A 14,377-nucleotide genomic window follows, 5' to 3' on the forward strand; every position below is an offset into this window, starting at 1 on the left:
TGCTAGAGGTAGAGGACTATCCACGTGTCAGTCTCCTTCTGATTGGAGCAAAGAGAGTGGATCTCCGACACTTGAGACTGACCGGCATCAGATGTGAAGAGAAGAGCCACACCTTCAGCGATGAGCATAATGGAGCACTTCTCCAGATTCTTAGCTCCTTTTTCACTGCTCCAAACCTTCAGCATCATCTCAAAATATTTGCGCCTTGTTATCATCATTCTGGAGGAAGGCTTTGAAGTCTGGTGGCTTCCTAGTTCTGGTGACAGCCAAGAGCAGCTTGTCATTGATGCAGCACCGCAACCTCTTGAGCTTTGAATGAGCGAGGATGATGGGAGTCTGTTGAAAATACAACAGTGACTTTGTGACAGATCATATCCAGCAACTCCAAACAGATGTGACCAAATGTAGGGGAGAGATATTTCATCATGTGGATGAGAGCGTTGCAATCCTCGATTATACAGGACTTGATCAACAGGGAGATCGACATTTTCAGGGGCATCATGCATCAGGTAGTGGACCATCTTTACCTTGTCCGTCTTTGCGAGGAATCCATCTGGGTTACCAAGGCTGTGTGGGATGGGAGTGAGGCAGAACTTCATCAGCTTGGACAAACTGATGGGTTGCTCCACGAGCTGGGACTTGATCAGAAATTGGAAAGGGAGGTCTCCCTTCTCTTTGTACTGGATCAACTGAAACACAAAAGAAAGAAAGGGTTGATTAACCAATTTAGTTTTTAAAGCATTTGTCTTCTACCCTAAGAGAAATATGTATTATATCAATGTACCTTGCCACAAATTGAGGTTAGCTTGACCTCCTTGTTTACTTGTTGCCATTGTCAAGAGCTTCATCTTGAGAATTTTGTCAAAGAAGCTCTTTTCAGCAGCTGTATTTTGCAGTTGCTTGAAAATAAGTCCTCCTTTGCTTCCTTCCCTGCCTGGTCAGCTTGGAGAATATCGATCTCTACTTCTATGGATGCAGCAGCTCCAGATGATATGGAGAAGAGCTTGGCCTTGTCAGCAATTGTGAAGTGGTGAATTGAAAGGAAAGGGAACAAAACACATGCATTTTACGAACCATATTAGATAGAATGGTCAAAGCAGTCTTAGAAAACGTCCAGCATTACTTTATTTATATGATAACTACCCATCACATTCATCTGGATGCATGGTCTCAGTGTTGGTCAGGAATCCGTCGAACCACGTCAGATATCTGGTGTAATTGTGGTCACCATATGCAATGAAGAGATCTTCCATCTTCGCCAGACATCTGTGAAACAGTCGAAAGTCATTGATCTTGACTGCACAGAGCAGCATGAACATCAGGCATTCTTGATCAATCAAACTGAGCTCGAAAGTTCCACTCTTCCCCCAAGTGACCAGCACGAACTTGCTCCTGGTATCTGAAGTACTTCTCCAGGAAAGCCATGGTCGTCTTATTCTCCAGACTCTTGGAGATGCTCACGATCACATGATTGCAGGAGAGTGATCAGCGCAGAGATGTCAGTGATGTCAACACCCATCCCATCAATGAATTGCTGCAGCAGGAGTCGCTTCACGACTTCACTAACAACCTTGAGATAGTATAGGCCCCTGGGAACACACATAAGGTTGAAAATAACCTCAGATTCCAGGCCTTTGCAGAATTGGGATGAAGTTTGGATGCAGAGGCAAGCTATCTCATTGATCTAGAGGCCTTTTACCTGCGTTATGTATGGACGTGCTCAAGTCACTGATATTGATGAAGTCAGGGCTTTGATGTTGAAGAAGATGATAGTATAAGCTGAGACCTTGAATGCTAAGTCAAAGGCAGACCTGGCACACCTCCCACCCTGCAAAAAGTCTCTATATCCCCATATCTGAAGAGTGAATCTTCTTGTGGCTCAATGGAAGTGGTCCCATATCCCAATCTTTGATGCTCCACCAGTCATGGATGGTTGACGGAGATGATGGTCATCTCGAGGCTCTCTGGTCGGGTAGGCCAATCTTTCCTTCAAGTCTCATCGACATTCTGTCCAGAGGTGATGAAAAAGAAGAGCACGAGGAGGAAGATGAATGGGATGGAGTGAATGACTGAGGAATTGTTAACCGATCTTGACTGTGAAAAGGACAGTAATGATGATGATGATGACTAAAGTTCCAATTGATATCAGTGAAACGAATGGTTTGAAATAGCTTGATAATTTGGTACTTCAGAGTATTTAATCATTTCCATTTATTTTGACCTTGCAAAAAAAATTGTAAGTAATCATTATCAGCCAGTGATGTACTCGTAAGACAATACAGTGCGGCACTTGAAAAATCAAAAACTTTTGTCAAATTATCAAGGTTTTTCTCAATTTGGATTTATAAAATTACCTCTAAATGGTGAAATGATGTTTCTAAACAATTTACCATCTCAGAATTAACGAGAAAAGTGGTATAATTTATGTTTCTATGACATCTGGTTAAAAAGTTATGATGAGCTCACCTGGAATGTTGTTCCGGGGAACTTATGGGATGACGCATTGTCTGTCTGTTCCTCCACAAATACTTTCAACTTCTTCTCTGAAACTACACATTCGATTTCGATGAAACTTTACCACAACATTCATCACTGTATATGTACCAAAGTTTGCTCATGGCATGACAAAAATCTGGCCCGAGGGGGTCTATGGCGGTTGACCCCAAAATAGGTATTACGTGTGGGGGGGTGGGGTTGCCCTCCAAAGAGATTTTTGCTTTCATCTCAGAAATGACATAATTCTGATGAAACTTCACCACCACCTTCATCACCCATTATGTACCAAAGTTTGTTCACGCCATTAAAAAATTTGAGGTCTAAGGGAGTCGACCCCCAAAATAGGTGTTTGCTTTTTCACAGAAACTACACACACATTTCTGATGAAACTTGACTTTAACCTTCATCACCCATGATGTACCAAAGATTGTTCATGGCATAAAAAAAATCAGTGTCAAAGGGGGTCGACAGTGGGGGTTTCCCCCAAAAAGAGGTGTTTGTTTTTTTTCTTTGACACTACATGCATAATTTCAATGAAACTTGACCACAACCTTCATCACCCATGATGTACCAAACATTGTTCACACCGGCTTTAAGGTGTCGATGGGGTGGGGGGAGGAGGGGTTTCCCCTCAAAAGATGAGCATCCAGGTGAGCACCCAGGGGTATTGCCCTTGTGTTGCTTTTTTCAAATATCAGCTGTTGCGAATGCAAAAATCCAACATGGCCACCGAATGGGCCTTTTGAGCCACTTCTTTTTTTCTTGGGAACATGTTAAATCTGTTAATGGACCAGAGATTGGCAATTCAAAAAGAATGTAGTGCCATTAAATCCCAGAGGGAGTGCATGGAAACCGAGCTGAATCACCCTGCAAGCTGAACATCAGGATAGCAGTTTATAGTTGGACTTAGATTCAAACCGAGGCTCCACAGCTCAAAGGGGAGTGTGCCCAGATCCCAGCTATCCTGTTAGCTAAAACTAAAAAAAACCCCTACATTATGTAAAGTAAATTGATTTTGTTGTGCTGTTTAACTTTGGTCTTCATTGTATTTTAACCTTAATTGTTTTCTTAAGCATTAGTCCTTTTTTTTTATTTGACAGTATGCAGGTTCTGAAAGGCGTCCGAGGGAGAGTAGCTACTCCTTGGAAGGTACCTCGGAAAATGGCCAAGGTGAAGTTACAATTGTTGCGTTTCCTTTTTGGCTGCCAGCACCCACACTGTAGATATGAAATTAATAACCCAGTACCTTTTGGTAATTTAAATTAACGATCTCATCCTTTCCTTACCATCTCCACAGAAACCAATGGAGAATCCACCGATAAAGCTGTTGCGCTGCAAGTTTACACAACCAATGAGGTATTACCGCAAGAGCATCAGATGTCCTCACCTGCGTCAAAAAGCACCAGCCACCAATGTGGCATACAGATTGCTGAGATGGACAGAGGGACCAATGGAGGATCCCTCCCAAGCAAGAGCCCACCAAAGGAATTATTGGAAATGCAGCAAATGGTTCTTGCTTCCGGTCATTTGAGTGGGCGGTTGTCGGCCTGTCTTGGAGCAAGCACCAGCATCTTGGAAAGCACTACAGAGTCCGGTTTCTAGACTTTACTTGACATATGCGAGGTTTTCTTGAAAGGGTGAAGCTGAATGATGAACCTTCATGACACCATCATTTGTGTTGTCTCATGGTGCAACAAGGTGTCCGGTTTAAAGCAATGAACTGTTCTTGAACCTAAACCCCCGGGTTGATACCGTGACAAAGGATAAAACTTACACTGAATCGAGGCATATGAGGTACCAAAATATCCATATATTTATCATATATTCTACATTTTTTTTTTGTCAGTGTGATATCCATCCTGTCTTTTAGAGTTCTTTAAAGTCAGGATTGAAGATTTCAAGAGATTTTGGATAAAATCGACACGATGGTGATGGAGCCGCTTGTGGGAAGCTTAGATGATGAATGAACACCTGAAACGTCACCTTCTCCTTGCCTACCACAGCCACTGGTATACCTCAATGAACGTCCTGTTGATTTCAACCACTGTTATACCTGTCTGCCAACGCAGATCAACACTAGCCTTCACCAGCAAGACTAGTTCTAAATTCGTCAAAAAATACTGTTTGAATAATAACTTTATTTCACTACCTTTGGTTACTTGTGATTTTCATGCAATAAACGAGTGGCCTACCTAGCCGAGCAGTCCTTTGTGACTATTCACTGTGACACACAAAGGTTTAATTCCTTTGCTGTTTTGGTAACTTGTATATTATGCCATAATATATTTTTTTTCATGTAATATGGGAATAAGCTCCCCAGCGAACCTCATTTAACGTCTTGGAGAAAAACGTTTTCATAATGAACTAGAGTAATTCGACTGCGCGCAGTCGACGGGTATGCCTCCGCTCTCCCGCACAAACACTTGAGTATTGACATATTTGACCCTTGACCTTTATCATATCTGACCCAAAATCTAATCAGTTAATTGTCCTGTCTAACTTTACATTTGTACCAAGTTTGATGAAATTCTGTCCAATATTTCTTGAGTTAGGGCATAAACAGTAACATTTCAGAGTTTGACCCTTGACCTTTATCACATCTGGCCCAAAATCTAATCACTTAATTGCCCTGTCTTGCTTTACCTTTTTACCAAGTTTGATGAAATTCTACAATTTGCTTCTTGAGTTATCGCGTAAATGAAAATCCAGACCGGATGGACGGACAGACAACCCGGAAACATAATGCCTCCGCACCAAGGGTGCCGGTATAAAAATAGCGACAAAAACGTTCGAAAATGTAATGACATAAAGTTAGAGGTCTGAATAATTCCTTCAGCTTGTTGAATTCCTGATTCATTTACCATCCAGATCATCAGATAAGCATTGTCCATCATCGATGTTTTCTGCCTTTCAGCCCAGAATATCCCAAATCGTTGTGTTTATAGCATGAGATGAGTCCAAAGGTTATACATGGAGAGAGAGAGATTAATGGGAGATGCTTCAATGAAGATAACAAAATGTATATATACATATATACATATATATATATATATATATACATTTATATATACAGGTACATACCGAAGAAGTGATCTTGTCATTCTTCATATTTGATGGGCTTTACACTTGTGAAAAATCACAAAAAAAAATTAAGCAACAAAAGAACTTTCAGACCAAAATAAACTATGGATCCACAGTTCATAAATGTATTATTACCTCCGCCACCGAAGGTGGAAGGAGGTTATGTTTTCATCGCCGTCTGTCTGTTTGTCTATGTGCGGGATATCTCAAAAGGTTGCAGACAGATTCGGATGAAATTTGGTGGACATGTTGGGTGTGGGACAAGCACGAAATGATTCGATTTTGGTGAAGATCCGAATCCGGGGTTGGATACGATAATTATTTAATTTTAAAAGTGATTCTTCACCATTGAGAGATACTGTAGGGCCAAAAACGATATAGTACTGTATAGCATATTTCAAAAATGTATTGGGCCCAATAAGTTCTCGTGGATCAGGCATTATGTGGTGGAGGTATGCACTCCCACCGAGTGCCCTTCTAGTTAATGAATGTGCAACCTTTGGCTATTGAGGAAAGAATCCCAATCAGGAAATTGGGCATGTCAGAGGTCACGTTATAATTATTGTCGCCTGTACTACTCGGCAATCCTGGAATTCCACGTACAAATGTTGTCTCCCACAGAATCTGGGTACAGATCTGCACACAATCTATGTTGATATTTTTCTATTAATTGGCCCGCAATGTGGTCTAATTATTTTTGGAATGGTTCGGCATCATTTAATACCAAATGAGTTGGCTCAAGTCGGGAGAGGAAAGGTGGGGTGACTCAGACTGTCGTTGCTTCCCAGTTATCGCAATGTTCATCATAGTGTCATTTCTTGGGCACAGACGAGGTACCATCAGATGGGTCGGTTCACTAACAGACTTCATTCACATCACCCAAGGGTTACAAGCCGTCATGAGGATCCTTATCTTGTCATCCTTATGAAAAGGAATTTCATCTTTAGCAGCACAATCTCTCCAGAATGACCTGCAAAGAGTAATCAACCATCAAATTTTGATGCAGACAGCTTGGATACCTTCATGCCAGTGCTATGAGGTACAGAATATCACCGATCGGTATACGTCGAACACAGTATCATCGACAGCAATTTGATGACAAAAGCTCAAATGATAAATAAGTTATGACCTGGACAGCCAGACATGACATTAAATCACAACCAGAAAGTGAACATTCAGCATGATGTTATTTTCACCTCTGTGTCCAGATTCTGCCTCGACTTCAGCTATGGTTAGGCTTGAGTCAGAAGATGAGGTGGAGAGCAATTTGCTAATTTTGCAGTTGGGAAGCATAATCGGTTTCGTTGGGTTAACTTGATGGTAAAGGTTAGCATTCGATATGGCCAAAGAACTGATGTCATCATTCCAAAGGTTGCTTCAACTAGTGTTAGATAAAGGGATAAGATCAGTCCACCTGTCATCATCCCTTTGGCTCAATAGTATGCTTCCAACGTAATCTTTATTTGTAACTAGCAAGGTTAACTGATTAGATTTTGGGCCATATATGATGAAGGTCAAGGGTCAAATATGTCAATACTCAAGTGTTTGTGGGGGAGAGCGGAGGCATACCCGTCGACTGCGCGCAGTCGAATTACTCTAGTTCATTATGAAAACGTTTTTCTCCAATACGTTAAATGAGGTTCGCTGAGGAGCTTATTCCCATATTACATGAAAAAAAAAATATTATGGCACAATATACAAGTTACCAAACAGCAAAGGAATTAAACCTTTGTGTGTCACAGTCAATAGTCACAAAGGACTGCTCGGCGAGGTAGGCCACTCATTTATTGCATGAAAATCACAAGTAACCAAAGGTAGTGAAATAAAGTTATTATTCAAACAGTATTTTTTGACGAATTTAGAACTAGTCTTGCTGGTGAAAGCGAGTGTTGATCTGCGTTGGCAGACAGGTATAACAGTGGTTGAAATCAACAGGACGTTCATTGAGGTATACCAGTGGCTGTGGTAGGCAAGGAGAAGGTGACGTTTCAGGTGTTCATTCATCATCTAAGCTTCCCACAAGCGGCTCCATCACCATCGTGTCGATTTTATCCAAAATCTCTTGAAATCTTCAATCCTGACTTTAAAGAACTCTAAAAGACAGCATGGATATCACACTGACAAAAAAAAAATCAACAGGACGTTCATTGAGGTATACCAGTCGCTGTGGTTGGCAAGGAGAAGGTGACGTTTCAGGTGTTCATTCATCATCCCAAATCCTCTTTGGGATCCAAAGGGTCTTGAGGGTATTCAGGGTTTTAAAGTGTCTCAATTGTGTTTGGGCGATTCAATGGTCTTTGCATCTTCGGGGTCTTAACTCCCGGGCATGCAGAAAATCTTCTCTCAAGCATGTATTCTAATCTCTCGAGCATGTAAAAAAAAAAGGTCTTATGCTTCTTCGGGCTGAGGTTGTGGATGAAAATCGGTTGTAGCTTCGGTTGGACTTGGTCTGTGGGCCAAATTTGGTGGTTGTTGGTCCAGCGATTCTTGCAAAAAATGCAAAAAACAGATGGACAATCAGACATCGGATGAATCTTATTTATATTATGAGATATAAACATCTTCAAGGAACGAGCATTCGCTTGTTCTGAACCCGGTACTTGTTTCAAACCACTGTTCGAATGCAGAAACACATGTTTTTCATCAACTAGTGTGTGTTTTACCTTGAACTAAGCAAAATAACACATTTTACACAATAACGTGTTTTTCATGAATTGGTTGGGGAAAATATCTCTCACCTCCATCACATACACTGGTGACAAGAAGCCAACAATGTGTTTGAATCGTGTCATTTCAGTCGTGATGTTTCGGGAGTCAAATTGATCTTTGAGTTGTGTGAACCGTGGCTGAGGGTCATCCGGCCAGAATGGCGGCAACTTTTACTGAACCGCTGCCAGCGATGAAAATTGTTGAGCATCTGAGAATGGCTTGATGATTGGTCGTTCCGTTTGACTTGATTCGTGTTTGCAACTCCTCCTCTGTCCATTTTGATCACCTCCTGGTCACCAGTTTGGAGGGGAAGAAATGACGTCTGAAACTTTCATAGTCTGATTCCATTCGTTGTTAAATCGCAATAATAAAAACTCTCAAATCTCCTGAGAGGAAACATCCTTCAATCAAAGCTGAACCTGATTCACATATTATGAAACCAAAGGAAAATAACACAGCAGCACCTCATCAAACACCATCTGAAAATCCAGGAAAACGACACCAACTGTAGCCCCTTCTCCGTCCCAATTTGAAACTGCTGCAACAAATTTACTGGAGTTCTGTCAACTTCGGAGCATCAAACAAATTGTTGAAGATGAAAAAAAGTTTAAGAAGGTTCCACCGAGATTTGAACTCAGATTGCTGGATTCAGAGTCCAGAGTGCTAACCATTACACCATGGAACCACACATCACCCACTCTGACTCAGCCAATTCTTCCTTCAACCGTCACAATGTTCTGTCTTGTGAGCCACGTTCTCGCTCTTCCCTGAGCCTCCACTTCCGGACCTCCGTGGCCAAACAAGGCTGATGACCTACTGTTCTGCTGTTGCAAAGCAAGGGAAACCCATTGGAGAGCTCCAGGCTCCGTTGCTTTGGGGTATCATTCAAGCGACTCGATGAGAGGGAGAAAGTGGAAGAACAGACAGAGTTGGACTTCCGCAAAGGAAAGATGAAGACTCTATCTCTCTCTCTCTCTCTCTCTCTCTCTCTCTCTCTCTCTCTCTCTCTCTCTCTCTCTCTCTCTCTCTCTCTCTCTCTCTCTCTCTCTCTCTCTCTCTCTCTCTCTCTCTCTGTCTCTCTCTCTCTCTCTATGTCTCTCTCTCTCTCTCTCTGTCTCTCTCTGTCTCTCTCTCTCTCTCTCTCTCTCTCTCTCTCTCTCTCTCTCTCTCTCTCTCTCTCTCTCTCTCTCTCTCTCTCTCTCTCTCTCTCTCTCTCTCTGTCTCTCTCTCTCTCTCTCTCTCTCTCTCTCTGTCTCTCTCTCTCTCTCTCTCTCTCTCTCTCTCTCTCTCTCTCTCTCTCTCTCTCTCTCTCTCTCTCTCTCTCTCTCTCTCTCTCTCTCTCTCTCTCTCTCTCTCTCTCTCTCTCTCTCTCTCTCTCTCTGTCTCTCTCTCTCTCTCTCTCTCTCTCTCTCTCTCTCTCTCTCTCTCTCTCTCTCTCTCTCTCTCTCTCTCTCTCTCTCTCTCTGTCTCTCTCTCTCTCTATGTCTCTCTCTCTGTCTCTCTCTCTGTCTCTCTCTGTCTCTCTCTGTCTCTCTCTCTGTCTCTCTCTCTGTCTCTTTCTGTCTCTTTCTGTCTCTCTCTCTGTCTCTCTCTCTGTCTCTCTGTCTTTCTCTCTCTCTCTCTCTCTCTCTCTCTCTCTCTCTCTCTCTCTCTCTCTCTGTCTCTCTATCTCTCTATCTCTCTCTCTCTCTGTCTCTCTCTCTGTCTCTCTCTGTCTCTCTGTCTCTCTCTGTCTCTCTCTGTCTCTCTATCTCTCTCTCTGTCTCTCTATCTCTCTATCTCTCTCTCTCTCTCTGTCTCTCTATCTCTCTATCTCTCTCTCTCTCTCTGTCTCTCTCTCTGTCTCTCTCTCTCTGTCTCTCTCTGTCTCTCTGTCTCTCTCTGTCTCTCTCTGTCTCTCTCTCTCTCTCTCTCTCTCTCTGTCTCTGTCTCTCTCTCTCTCTCTCTCTCTCTCTCTCTCTCTCTCTCTCTCTCTCTCTCTCGCCCCCTGCTGGTCGTTGGTGAGTCGTGCATGGGTGTGGCGTCATGGCGGCTCTGTGTGTGCAGCTGTGAGTACTGTGTTGTGTTAGTGTTGTTCCTGTCCCTATTTCGTTTCCCTCTGTGTCCCCGTACGTGCTTGTGGAGTTTTTTTCCCTGTTTCCCTTCCTGCTGAGACGAGAGAGAGGCGGAGAGCGCGCACGGTAGGTGCTTTGTGGGTTTTCCTTGAAACCTTCGGGTTTCTGGGCCTACTTTTTCATCTGCCTTGTTTTCATAGGCCTGCCGTTTATCGGTGATTTAGCTTCTTCCTTATACTCTTCTTTTCCCTTATACTTCATTTGACCCCACTTGCTGGTTGCTTGTGACGGTTTTCCTTTGTTAAACTTAAACTTCTCTTCTTTTGCTTTAAGCTATGGCAAACGGACGTTTGCACAATAGTGTGTACGAGTCACTCACTCGGAAAAATGGAGTGACAATTACTCCACCTGATGGAGTTAGTGTTGAGAACGTGGTGATGGCTCTGGGAGAGCTCGTAGGAATCGAGAATGTTCTCGCCGCTTCGAAAATGAGCCAACGTGTCGTGGTTTTCTTGTCGGAGGAGCGACACGTGGCTCAGGCGGTCGAAACCGGTCTCTCCGTACCGCCAGACGTCTTCGTTAACGTTAGTTATCTCGATACGATGGCGGTAAAATTAACACTGTCCAACATCCCGCCCTTCTTCTCGAGTGAGGAGATTGTAGCTGCATTAAGCGTTTTTGGCACAGTTGTGTCACGAATCTCCATGATTCCACTTCGTCTGCGCTCTGACGCTTCGGTTCGCCACATCATGTCGTTCCGACGTCATTGCTATATCATTCTAAAAAACAACGCTCAATCGCTCAATGCAGTTATGACTTTAAAAAATAAAAACCGCAATTACCAGATTTATATCGCAACGGAGACCACAACTTGTTTTATCTGTGGTGAATCGGGACATTTAAAAAGTGATTGCCCCAAGAATATATTAAGTGGCATATCTAGTGTGGTCGAACCCATTGAGACGAATAGTGAAATGAGAGCGAGAGATGAACCTTCAGAGTTTAGGCTTTATTCCATTTGATTGGAGCCGCTTCTACGGGCACACCGGGGAATACAGGTTCAGCTAGGAGTACATAAGCAGTAACGTATACATGTGCGATTAATCATTGCAGACAATCCGCGTAAGCACGGAGTTCGATATAATCTCCATTCTCACCAGTCAATGAGCACCTTCAGTTAACGAGCATCAAGTGAACAGCCGATGTAAATGGCAATGCCCTGGGGACAACCACTCGTGCCGCAGAGACCTCCCCTTATACGCGAGACGCACAACATGTGATCCCGCGTCATGTCCCTCAATTCACCTCAATTCACCACATTCTCCCCACCTTTAAAATGTAACTAGGGGCCCATCTTACACACCATGATTGCTTTAGCACTATAGGAGTATACATTTCAAGCAACGCAGACTAATAGATCTACAGAAGCATACATGCCAAGCAGTGATTATTTTGAGTTGTAGGAGCATGGAAATGAGCATCGATATATGATATAATGGGCATATAGGAGCATGAGCAGCGAGAATGCCGATAATCCCCTTTACAGATTGAGTCGTCGAGGGGGCCTTATTCGTCGACCTCTCCGGGAGTAAACGGCAGTTTCACTTGAGGGAGACTCCCGATCCTCTTGGTGAGCCTCGACTTGTGCCGGGGATGACTCCTCGATCGCTCTCAGGTGGAACACGGCAGCCCCGTCGCCCGGCGGAGTTCCTGGGGGGGAAATGTCAGAAGGAGGAGTGCCAGAAGGTGGTGTACCTGCGGGAGGAGTACCTGAGGGAGCCAGATGGCGAACCGACACAGTGGTCTCCCTGCCATCCGGGAGCCTGACATGAGCATACTCTGGATTAGTGTCAATGAGTTCGACCCCCTCCACCAGGGGTTCATACTTGCTTTGTCGTACCGGGCGTTTCATGAACACTGTACCGGGATGGGTCAGCCAGTTGGGCACCGTTTGACCGTCAACATAACGTCGTTGGTGAGTAAACATACGTTCGTGAGGAGTGGCATTGGTGGACGTGCAGAGCAAAGAGCGTATGGAATTCAGAGCGTCGAGAAGGGTAACCTCCCACCGCTCGGGGCCCAGTCCTCTCGATTTCAGCGCCAGAGTTACGGCTTTCCAAATAACTCCATTATACCTTTCCACCTGCCCGTTTCCCTGTGGGTTGTAACCCGTCGTTCGACTAGTTGCTATGCCGAGCTCTAGTAGGAATTGTTTTAGCCCGGCCGACATGAAACACGGCCCTCTGTCTGAATGTATGTACGAAGGTCTCCCAAACATAGCGAAGAGGTCAGAGAGACATTTCACGACAGTGCCCGAGGTCATATCCGAGCACGGAAATGCGAAAGGGAACCTTGAATATTCATCAACAACGGTGAATATGTATCTGTTGTCTGTCTCGGTCGGCAGGGGCCCTTTGAAGTCGATGTTTAGTCTCTCGAAGGGGGAAGTGGCCTTGATCAGTCTGCCAGATGCCGCGCCATAGAATCTGGGTTTTAGTTCAGCACAAACAGGGCATGAAGCATTCATTTGTTTAATATCTTCAACAGAATAGGGAAGATTTTGTCTGCGTACGAAATGTGCCATCCTGGTTACCCCCGGGTGGCACAGAGACACATGGAGGTCTTGCAAAGCCTGACTGATTGTTGCCGAACTGTAGACCCGAGAGAAGGTATCTGCAGCAGGGTTTTCTTTCCCGGGCCGGTAAACAATGTCGTAACTGTAGCAAGCTAGGTCTATCCGCCATCTCATAATTTTTTCATTCTTAATTTTTCCGTTATTTTTCCCATCAAACATGAATGCCACGGATCGTTGGTCCGTAACGAGCGTGAAGTGGTTTCCCAGTAAATAATGTCTCCATTTACGCAGCGCTTCAACGATGGCGTACGCTTCCTTCTCTATCGCTGAGTGTCTCTGCTCGCTTCTAAAGAGAGTTCTCGAGAAGAACGCGACCGGCCGCCCAGACTGATTAAGTGTAGCAGCTATGGCGTGATTTGAAGCGTCGGTTTCCACCACGAAGGGCACCGAGCTGTCGATCGATAAAACCACGGACTTACTGATATCATCCTTGAGGTTGTGGAAAGCTCTTACAACAGCGGCATCTGGTGGAAAGTTTTTGCAATGCACTAGGGGATGTATTTTCTCGGAGTATTGCGAAATCCATCTTGCATAGTAAGCGGACATGCCGATCACCCGGCGCATTGCCTGTAGGTCCTGAGGTGGGGGTAGCTCACGGAGCGGGCGCAATCGCTCAGGATCAGGCTTAATTGTGCCGTCGGCTATTGTGTAGCCGAGAAGGTCAATTGACCTTGCCGAGAATACGCATTTCTCGTAGTTGAGAGTCAGATTATATTTTCTAGCAATGCTCAAGAATCTGTCCAGATTCCTATCATGTTCCCTCTGATCCCTACCGCACACTGTGACATTATCCACGTAAACAAAAGTGTCTTTGAGGTTTTCATCTGAGATGATGTCGTCCATAACCCGTTGGAAGCAAGCTACCCCATTCGTGACACCGAAATGTATTCTCCTGAATTGGTAGAGGCGCCTCCCTGCCTGGAATGCAGTGTAAGGTTTGTCTTCCTCTCGGATGGGAATTTGATGATAGGCGCTTCGCAAGTCGATGGTACTGAATACCTTATAATTGGCCACGCGTTCGACCATCTCGTCTATGCGCGGCAGGGGGTAGGCGTCGAGTTGGGTGAAGCGATTGACCGTTTGGGAATAATCGACAACCATTCGTTTCTTATGGTTCTGACTGCTGGTTACTAACACCTGTGCGCGCCATGGCGAATCGCTCGGTTCTATAATTCCCTCCTCCAGTAATCGCTTGGTTTCCGAAGTGATGAAATTCATGTCAGCAGTGGTATATCGCCGCGATTTGATCGCTATCGGTTTGCAGACCGGCGACAAGTTAGCGAACAGCTGGGGGACGTCACCTCCGCGGTGGTCAACGCATTTAAAATTAGACGAGGCTTGCTTCCTCCAAAGGGTATTTCGACGCTCGTGTGCTGCTTGAGGACATTATGACCCAGAATTA

General features: G+C 44.4%; 1 protein-coding gene and 1 non-coding gene across 5 annotated transcripts in view; one reads left to right on the forward strand and one right to left on the reverse strand.

Annotated features, from left to right (window-relative positions):
- The window catches only part of LOC147019962 (palmitoyltransferase ZDHHC1-like), a 36,765-nt gene extending 32,042 nt beyond the window's left edge, over positions 1–4,723 (forward strand). For 3 of the 4 annotated variants that reach the window (XM_085894879.1, XM_085894880.1, XM_085894881.1), the window contains exons 10-11: positions 3,597–3,666; positions 3,794–4,722. In XM_085894879.1, coding sequence (XP_085751005.1) covers positions 3,597–3,666; positions 3,794–4,098 — 375 coding nt within the window. In that variant the 3' untranslated portion in view covers positions 4,099–4,722. Of the gene's footprint in view, positions 1–3,596; positions 3,667–3,793 lie in introns of all 4 variants that reach the window. The other variant, XM_085894882.1, reaches the window with a different exon arrangement.
- A 4,176-nt stretch (positions 4,724–8,899) lies between these two features.
- TRNAQ-CUG (transfer RNA glutamine (anticodon CUG)) lies at positions 8,900–8,971 on the reverse strand. Its single transcript has one exon. It is a non-coding gene; the product is annotated as a tRNA-Gln (tRNA).
- Between the last annotated feature and the right edge of the window lie 5,406 nt (positions 8,972–14,377).

This window comes from Eptatretus burgeri, chromosome 9, assembly GCF_056783735.1.
Source record: "Eptatretus burgeri isolate ZD-2024b chromosome 9, Ebu_testis_v1, whole genome shotgun sequence".
In the NCBI taxonomy this organism is placed as follows: Eukaryota; Metazoa; Chordata; class Myxini; order Myxiniformes; family Myxinidae; genus Eptatretus; species Eptatretus burgeri.